Source organism: Tyto alba, unplaced genomic scaffold (genome assembly GCF_018691265.1).
Source record: "Tyto alba isolate M040663 unplaced genomic scaffold, T.alba_DEE_v4.0 Super-Scaffold_10, whole genome shotgun sequence".
Taxonomy (NCBI): Eukaryota; Metazoa; Chordata; class Aves; order Strigiformes; family Tytonidae; genus Tyto; species Tyto alba.
This window is the reverse complement of record NW_024881262.1, coordinates 11,349,347-11,359,607: the sequence shown is the minus strand read 5'-3', so window position 1 is coordinate 11,359,607 and position 10,261 is coordinate 11,349,347. Positions and strand designations below refer to the sequence as shown.

Genomic DNA, 10,261 nt, shown 5'->3' with positions numbered 1-10,261 from the left:
ATTCTACTGAAGTATTATTACCAAGGATGTGAACGAACACAGGATTTTCTACCCTTTTCTACCCTGCAACACTACGTGTTCCTTCAGTTCAGGCTGTACATATGGCACCACCAGACTGCAACAGGAACTGCAGCCACAAAAGTCTTTCTGCTTACCTGTCCTTGTGTTAGCACCATGATCCGATCAGAGCCCAGTACCGTATGCAGGCGATGAGCAATTGTTAACATAGTGCAGTCTGCAAATGCCTCTCTGATAGTCTCCTGAATCAGTAAGTCTGTCTCTGTGTCCATAGCAGCTGTTGCTTCATCCAGTATCAAAATCTGAAAGCAGCACATAATCCTGGCTGTCACCCGTAGTAACACTTTCCCTCCCTGAACATAAAAATGAGTAGGCAGAACTGACCCACAGTTCCACAACCAGCAATCGTTACAGAGTTGTGGTCACAAAGGTAGTTTTTACAAGCACCCTTTCAGCCTTCTTCATGTAACTGCCTCCAACAAAGTTGCCCCATGGATCACATTTGTATTGTATGGTCACATTGCAGAGCCATGAGATGTTTGGGTTCTGATCTGGGCCTCAGGTTTCCACTATTTTCAATTTTACATTCAGCAGCTAAATCTCAAACACATATTTTACTACTAAACTAATCTGACACATCCTTAGGTGGTGACATTCCTTCTGGAAGGCGTCAATACTGACTAGGCTTACTAGCTTGCTTATGCTGGAAAGAATTACCGTTTCTCTCAGACTCAGACATAAATTGATTTGGAGTGGTGTCTTCTCAAAGCTAATCTAGGCTTGCTTTGTACAGGTATTACAGAGAGAGCAGTAACTTCTGCGAAGTAGCCTGGCTTTAAAACATATGCAGTGAAACTTAAAATACTATGGTGTGCCATGTTTAAGAAAAAGGGATGTTAAAAATCAGAATTCGTAGTCAATCTCAATCCAAAAATCCTTTCTCACTGTAATTATTAGTTGTCTTCCATTCCTGCAAAACCTTTAAATTCACTGGCATAGCATGGTCCCAAATTCCACTTGGAGCACCACGTAGAAGGAAAATATTTGGCTGACATTCACAAAAAGGTGGAAGAAGGAAAGAATCCGATGCTCATCAGTAACAGGACACTCTGAATCAGGCCAGTCTGACACACTGTTATTAACACTAGAAAGCAATACCTTTCCAATGGCAGGACATTACAGGAGCTAGCAGCTGGTTACAGATGCCTGCCTAGTTATTCTAAACCTACACACCTCTGGGTCACAATAACTTTTGCTGTGATTCCTCTGACAGAACGAATCTGGCACAGAAAGACTTGCTCAATCCTATCAGTTTGTTATCTCCAGCTATTTCTCTCATCACTAGGCTCACCTTGCAACGACGCAGTAGAGCTCTAGCTATGCACAGTAACTGTCTCTCTCCAACTGAAAAGTTTTCCCCATTTTCCATCACTTCTGAATCAAGTTTCATAGGCAGCTGGGCAACCTGTGTGGGAAGTAGAGGCAAAAATCTTAAAGCATTGCACAGACTTTTTGTATCTCCATGGCATGAGACAAACAGTTGCTCCTCCTGCAAATCTGATTTTGCCCATGTTCCAAAATATCCGTCACACTTTGATGTCTATCTTTCCCTGTCTCTGTTAGGGAAATAAGTAACAAGCAACTAATGCTAGAACAGGAATACAACATCAGACCTGCTCAGTCTGGTTAAAATGCCTGTGACTCAGTGATAGCTCCTGAGAACACCACTAGGACTAAGCTAAAGGAACTTTATCATCCCAGGAGGCAACCTTGGAATGAGTAAAGTACAAAGTATTCAATTTCTAGAAAAAAAAGTGCCATGTACAAAATCATGTCAACATGTATATAGATCTCTTGACAATCTTTCTCATCAAGACAAAAGAGCGAATCTAGTCCCTGCAGGAATTACTGCAGCCTATATACCAGAGCATACGTGCCACTTGACTTACAAGAAAAGAACTGGAAATGTCATGGCAGTGAAACTTGCTGTAGAGGGCCTCACAAAAGTCAGATTTTAAGTTCAGTATGAATGTGCATATGTGACATTTACACTCAAATGTAAATGCAGAATGTACACCTAAGGCACATAAAGAAAAATATCACTTGAAATATTGTAACACCCTAGGAGTCCATGTGATGAAGCAGCACTCTGCTATGCCATGTACTAAAAAAGTACACACCTGAAATATGGCACATTCTCAAAAAAAAAAAAAAAAAATCAGTCTGATAAAAATCAAGGGAAAAAAAATCAGTCAAATAAAGCATAGACAATGAGGGGAAAAAAACTGTAAAGAAAAAGCTTTCTCTAATGGTCATTGAAGTAGCTACTAACAGAACATGTTGGTTTGGAAGCCAAACCACAAACTTGTATCTCATAGGGCACATAATACTTACACACTCCTTCATGTGAGTCCTTTCCAAAGCATCCCAGATTTGTTCCTCGCTGTACTGATTGAACGGATCCAAGTTTGATCTGGAGGGGGAAATCACAAAAATCATAGAACCGTTTGAGTTGGAAGGGATCTTAAACATCATGTAGTTCCAACCCCCCCACCATGGGCAGGGACACCTTCCACCAGATCAGGTTGCTCAGAGCCCCGTCCAACCTGGCCTTGAACCCTTCCAGGGAGGGGGCAGCCACAACTGCTCTGGGCACCCTGTGCCAATGCCTCACCACCGTCACAATAAAGAATTTCTTCATTACATCTAATTTAAATCTTCCCTCTACCAGTTTAAAACTGTTACCCTTCATCCTATCCCTACACCCCCTGAGAGAGAGTCCCTCCCCAACTTTCCTGTAGCCCCCTTTAAGTACCAGAAGGCCACTATGAGGTCTCCCCAGAGCCTTCTCTTCTCCAGGATGAATAACCCCAACTCTCTCAGCCTGTCCTCACAGGGGACGTGCTCCAGCTCCCAATCATCTTTGTGGCTTTCTCTGGACCCACTCAAGCAGGTCTGTGTCCTTCTTATGTTGGGGGACCCAGAGCTGGACACAGCACTGCAGGGAGGGTTCTCAGGAGAACGGGGTAGAGGGAGAGAATCCCCTCCCTCAAGCTGCTGGCCACACTTCTCTTGATGCAGCCCAGGACATGGTTGGTGAAGCAGAAAACACAACCAGAATTTTTAATCAGCAATGAATGGTAAAACAGCAGTGTACTAATTCATCCAGACAGATGCGTCCCATCTAGCCTTTCACTGTCTGAATTTCCTTGCCAAGGAAATCAGATGCTCCCAGCATCTGATTTCAAGGCTAGAGTGGCCAAAGAACAAATGGGTAGAGATGGAAGATGAAGATACAAAAACTTCAATCACATCTAAAGAGAAAGCAAGACTTCCATAGAGGATGATTACATCCAGTTCTGCACTGGGCCAACTAAAATCATTTAGCTGTCCTTTTTTTGATTCAAAAACAGAGAACAGAAGCTAGGATGCCTGAGAACTAACATCTCAACAGGCACATATTCGTGTTCAAGCATAAGCTGGCAGCCCACTTAGTCTTTGCCTTCTTAGGGTTTCACTAACCTCACAGTGCCACTGAATAGCACAGGTTCCTGAGGAATTATTGAGAGTTTGCTGCGAAGATCTGCCAAACCAATGTCATTTATTTTCACTCCATCAATTTTAATGCAGCCTCCAGACAGTTCAACAAGACGAAAGAGTGCCATTCCAAGGGAAGACTTCCCTAAAAATGAGACAGGAAAAACGATACTGGTGTTTCTACAGAGTCATAGCACCTTTGAGATGATTAAGCATTTTAAAAGCTGTCCACGTATTAAAAAAAGTTGTTTTAAAATACCATAAAGTCCTGGCAAACAATACTGGTAAATGGTGGGGTTCAGCATTTGAACTTCAAAGCAATTGCAGGGACAGTTCCTAGTCTCACAGAAGCCACCCCACCACCAAAACTTTGCTATGTAAACCTAATACAGCAATATTAATTGCTTATTTAGAAACTTATTTAGAAACATTCTGGAGTTGATTTAAGTCATCTCACAAACAGGGGTTTTGATTCTTTGCATTACACACTTCTGAGATAGCTTAGAGCCAAAGCTGGCTGCAGCTGCAGTACAAAAAATTTCCAAGAGAGTCAAATAAGCTGCAATGGGCATGTTGTTGGCAGCATTGTGTGCTAAATGGCTTGGGGTGTTAAACCTTATGAGCATATTGGCTCAGGCACAGCAGGATACCTCTACTTTAAATGGAAACTTGTTTTCATTATTGTTTACAGGGATCCTGCTTATCTACTCAAAGAACAGAATATACCACTGACGGACTGATGGACTGCTCCTGCACAATTAACAATTTATTCAAGCACGGAGAAGACAGAGGAGAACCAATGACTGCCCCACTCTATTCCATTCCCATTATGTAAAATTAGTAATTTAACTCTGCATAGTGTTTTTTCTCACCTGAGCCTGTCCTTCCCACAATGCCGATCTTTTCCTTCGGTTTGATGATAAAGGACACTTTTTTAAGTACTAGAGGGAGGTTCTCCCGGTACCGCATCTCTGCATTTTCAAAAACAACTTCACCTTCCTGTGGCCAGTCCAGAGGAGGAGTTTTATTCTTAATTCGAGCAGGAGCTTCCAGAGAAAGTGTCTTCAGAAAAAAATAAAGTAAGTTCAGCTTCCAGTAAAGAAAACACCAGGAAGGAAAATTATCAGTTGCAGCCTTCAACAGGAGTTCTTCCCTGCAGACTTGGCCCATATCAGCTCATGGCAGTTTTATGATGAGCTGTGTGGCTGGATGTGGGCCCAGTGGTTCAGAAGTTTCCTGTGTTATACTGACCACACTGTTATTCCCTCCCTGTTGCCTCAGTAATGACATCAGTCCTTCTACACAACAATGTTTTTCATCAATGAAATCCAAAATGTATTTTAGATCTATTATTCACGAGCACAATCCTACTGAGTTTTGTGGCACTTCAAAGACTGGATGCTTCTGGATGCAAAATCTGCTGTATTCCTATGTCTTATTTGCTATGCCATGCCAAGGTCACCTCTGTTGATTCTGACACAGAAAATGCCCATGTGACACACTGTACAAATGCTACCCTCTTCCTTTTCTTCCTCACCTTCCCCTGTTCAGGTGTCGGGCCCCTTCCAGCTTGCTCACCTTTGCTTGCCCCTTAATAGGTCCCTCATTAAGCAGTTCACAGATTAAATAGAAAAGCAGAACCTCTAAAAGGCAAACATGTGCCTTTATAGCATGTTTAGAATGAAGCCAAGGTCACTTTCTCATATTTGACACAAGCAGTCTCAAAGAATGGCAGAAATCCTGTTGTAGGATTTACCTCATGTAACTTTAAACCCATACAAAGTAAGAATCTCCAACTTAACCAGGCCCCATGAACTCCTTTATAGTCACTACAAAGAAGCTAGCATTTCTGGATTGTGATTTTTCTCATTCTAATATAAACACTTAGAACGGGTAATAAACTGCCCTCTGGAGATACCCGTTTCCTATACTGACTATAATAAGATCCCATAGCAGCTATGCCAGTTGCGGACACCTGCAACATCTAGTTAGAGGCAGATTAATTGTACCCCAAGGGTTTGAGAAAAACAGCAATCTGCTACAACAGTACTCCAATTCCTTAAGCTTGGTGCTCATAACAGCAACCTCGGAGCCCACACTGAAAGAAGCCAAACCTGGGACTTGGTAAGACACAGAACCTGCATGGTGTTTCACTGCTCACCTGCCCCTATACTTTAAACTCAAAGTAGTTTTATAGTTTCATAATAAAATGACTGTCCAGAGATTCAAATAAGAAAAATCACATAAAGTATTACTTAATAGCGATATGATAGGCAGTATCTTAAAAAAAAAAAAAAAAAAAAAACAACCAAAAAACCCACAACCCACCTACCAGCCTACAACTACAGGTTTTGCCACTGAAGGCCTGACAGTGATAAACACATCTCAGCCCAGTGAGAGATACCAGGCAGTATCTGGCATACAGTTGTCAGCTTGTGTGGTCACCCAGTCTTCCATACACAGAAATTTTCTCTACTTAGATGCCACAAGAGGATTTATTTATTTAACTGGGGGAATGGGAAGTTTTAATTTATTTTTTTTCTCTTCTGTATTAAATCCACAGGCTAAAAGAAATCCTACAAATAACAACTACTACATAGCTCAGACTTACCCAATAGGTATATATCTCCCTCTGAAGTTCAGAAGGAACATGTATTATGTGTTAAGTAAAAGAACCTTTCACCTCAAAGACCAGACCAAGTAGAAGGCTTTCTCCTCACTATACTTCCCCACTGATCTATGCCCAGCCCTGCATAAACAAATCCTAGTTACGAAGAAAGGGTTACAGATAATCATAACAGAGCTGCTTGCTAATCATTTAGCCTGGCATATTTCTCATGTTTTGCCTAACACATTTCTCATGCTTGCAATGAGAGCAACTCCTTGACTTTTGAAGCATATAGAAATACGTTATATAAGATAGCTGTGGAAAAAGAAGTAGGCTTATTAGGATGAAGCAGAATTACATGTAGATAAAGTAACAAACAGTTATCTCTGTTTAAATGGAATTCCATTATCTTTGGAATGAAGAATGCCAGAACACCATCCTTTTACCATAAAATATTGTACCGAATTCCCAGTTACCCCTTTCACACACTCCACTCTTTACTGAGAGTGTCAGCAAACTTTCAATATCCTGCTGTAACTTCAGTGATGCCAGGCAAGTGATGCCTGTAAGCTCAGTTACCTACCAGTTCCTGTGCCATTCATACTTCCAATGCTTATATATGTATATATATGCTTCATACAACATTGCAATATTACAGTACATGCATTAATGTATTTAAAAGATCAGAAACATACATTCTATACTATGGCTGACTTGCTCTTCTCTTATGCCAGCAACATAAAAAGCAACAAGAAATTTTACAACAGGCAGTTGAACGTATTTTTGTCCTACCTTGATATAGTGATCAATCCTTTCCACTGAGGTGAAGCGAGCTTCTGTCTCTGAAGCAAGCCTGACTGTAAACTGGAATAACCCTGTTAACTGGAGTGATGGGAGAAAACAAAGACAAATTTAGAGAGCTGTGATATATTACTGAATTAAGAGACAAATCTAATGGATAGTATGGCCATCAGGACCAGAGGAGTGATCATCCCCCTGTACTCGGCACTGGTGAGGCTGCATCTCAAATACTGGGTTCAGCTGGGCCCCTCACTACCAGACAGACATTGAGGTGCTGGAGTGTGTCCAAAGAAGAGCAACGAAGCTGGTGAAGGGTCTAGAGCACAAATCTTACGAGGAGTGGCTGAGGGAACTGGGGTTGTTTAGCCTGGAGAGAAGGAGGCTGAGGGGAGACCTTACCGCTCTCTACAACTACCTGAAAGGAGGTTGGAGCGAGGTGGGTTGCTCTCTTCTCCCAAGTAACAAGTGATAGGACAAGAATAAATGGCCTCAAGTTGCACCAGGGGAGGTTTAGATTGGATATTAGGAAAGATTTCTTCACTGGAAGGTTTATAAAGCATTGAAGCAGGCTGCCCAGGTAAGTGGTTGAGTCACCATCCCTGGAGCTATTTAAAAGACATGTGGATGTGGCATTTAGGGACATGGTTTAGTGGTGGACTTGGCAGTGCTAGGTTAGCGGTTGGACTGGATAACCTTGAAGCTTTTTCCAACCTAAATGATTATGTGATATTTGATACAAGTACTCTTGGCATTGGGCAACATATAGCTAAGGTGCCCAAGGCAAGTTACTTTTAGTTAATAGTTAATTTTAAAATAATGATAATTTATTAATCACTTGGAAAGACAGCAGCTTAGAAAGGTTTCCCACAAGCAACCGCTTTAAGTATTAGCCGTCTAAATTTTGTAATTTCACCTGACTACCACCAGGAGGCAGAAAAGGCCAAACAACAGCTCCAACAGCAAATACTCCAAGTCCTGGAGTCTAACCCGCACAGCTGCGACACTGGACACAGCTCGTCATGAAAACATACTGCAGGCAATACATTAAGACATCAGTTCGGCAGATATCTGATGTACCATCAATCCAATTTCTGTAAATGTCCAGGCAAACTGCAATTTGCAGCATATGAAGAGCCTCAAACAGTTTCTACTTCATCATTTAAAAAGAGGCAGCTACCCAAAACAATAGCCTTAAGCACCTAGCTTCTCATAATTTGTAATCTGCCTGCTAGCAAAAGGTCTTGAGTCTGAATTGCTCCATTACTAAAAAGGGTAGCAGTATCTTCTTCCCTTCTAGTGCATTAAGGGAAGTTTTCAGTGGTGTGTTGCTTTTACTTATTAGCAGTAGCTACATTAAATGAGAAATTAAATACTACAGTATGTGGACACACGCACCTGCACAGCGTATGAGATAGCCAGCCCAGCATAGGCAGGAGGAATCTGGCCATGCATTAAGACAATCATAAGGCCAGTGGTTGTGATAAGAGCAATGCTGATAACGTCCAGCCGTACAGCTAGCCAGCGCATTGCACAGCTGAACAGGTAAAATGGTGCCTGATTGTCATCTAGGAGCTCCTGATACCTGAAACAAATACAGGAAAGGTTAGTAGACCTCCACGAGCCTGATGTTTTACAAATAGCGGAGCTACTTAAACCCCTGTTCCAGTATCAGAATTCAGGGTGGGAAGACTAGTCTGTCACTGACATAAGGTTTGAAACCAGGCCACGAAAGCGGGGTTTACAAACTTTCCTGAATGTCGGATACCTTCTCAGCTCAAATTCTCAGAAGTCAAATTACCAAGTTTCTGTGTACAACAACTCATTACACTGGGGTGAATCAAAATTCAGGAACATTACACACTGTTTCACCACAACTTCACCTATGCGAGACCTTCCAGTGGATGCTCAATGGCTACAAATTACTTCACGGTTAACAGCAGCAGTGCTTCAGAATATGCACAGAAAATATGCACAGAGTATGTGCTATTTTATAAACAAGTGTAAAAGTAAAGTTACAGTAAGTTTTGATGGGATTGGTAACACTAATTAGAACACAGCAATAACCACATAATGTACCATCCTGACACTGCAGAGCCCAGGAAGTATATTTAAGGGGATGCACTTAAGAGGTTCACAAAGTCTGCTGTGATCATCCAACTCCGTTTTACACCAAACACTGCTGCTTTGTGTGTGCAGTGCCTTAGAGCTCTAGCACCAGCAATGCTAAGGGACTGCTATTTGCAAATTCTGCAGCCTTTCATCTAAGCTGGTGTAGCAGTGTCTTTCCAGAGCTGGTGTGGCAATTTTCCCTGTGCTCCCACGCTGTTGCTCTCATGACCTTGCACCTGCAAAACCCTGATATTGTTATGGCAGGTTCTCATGGGAAGCAACTACCACTCATGTTAGATACGTCTCACTTTCCCTCACTAACATATGTTTTGCAGATTTTAGTTTATACTAGAGAAAATCAAGCGTAGCGTACAAAGTGGCTACTTGATAAATGCTATCCAATTATATATGTGCACACAGAGTAACAGCTCATCCATATGCACACTCAGGTTTTCCACCTCAGTGGAAAACAGTGTTCCAACACTGTTCTTCACAGCTGGCTACTGAGAAGTTTTCCCTTACCCTTCTCCTTCTTTTCTCCCTCGTTTTTTTCCCCAAAAAAGTGACTCTCACTCTTGGAGCCAATGCATACCATCAGCTATAGACCCCATTAATAAATCTTCCTGAATATAAACCTGTTGCATCCTGCTTTGTGCTCCACCACTCTCAGATAGGTATCTACTGACCTGTGCAGAAATTCCTGTCCTTTGTGGTAGGCATGGATTGTGGAGAGACCCTGGATGCTAGATGTAATGTGAGACAGGAATGGAGACTGTGTGATATTGTCCAGGCGCTTGAGTTCTCGAATAAAGACTCTGGAAAGAAAGAAGCACTTTTAAGTGACATGTATAATGACCATATGCCGAGCACTAATTTGACACACAAATACTTGAAGAACCCTATTGTCCTTACTAACAGGTCAAAGTATCTCTACTTTTGGTCAAGCAGCTGATGCACTTACCTAGACACAATATGCAGAACTGTGAAGAGGACAATGAGGGGCCCCACTGCCACCAGGAACCAGGGGAAAACCCCAGAAATCACCCCCACACAGAAGAACACAAGAATGACATTCTGGATGAACATTTCTGCTTGAAATGGCAAACGAACATCAACTGAAAAAGATGGAGGCAAGAGAGGAAGATCTTGAGTATGGAAGGCTAAAACAACCTATATAAAGCAATTCAG

At 41.9% G+C, this 10,261-nt stretch overlaps 1 protein-coding gene across 1 annotated transcript in view; it reads right to left on the bottom strand.

The window, feature by feature from the left end:
• The window catches only part of ABCC5 (ATP binding cassette subfamily C member 5), a 51,047-nt gene that overhangs the window by 2,123 nt on the left and 38,663 nt on the right, over positions 1-10,261 (bottom strand). The window contains 9 exon segments of the mRNA XM_042795072.1: positions 156-320; positions 1,370-1,483; positions 2,413-2,491; positions 3,541-3,700; positions 4,428-4,617; positions 6,956-7,045; positions 8,360-8,546; positions 9,760-9,888; positions 10,035-10,188. Coding sequence (XP_042651006.1) covers positions 156-320; positions 1,370-1,483; positions 2,413-2,491; positions 3,541-3,700; positions 4,428-4,617; positions 6,956-7,045; positions 8,360-8,546; positions 9,760-9,888; positions 10,035-10,188 — 1,268 coding nt within the window.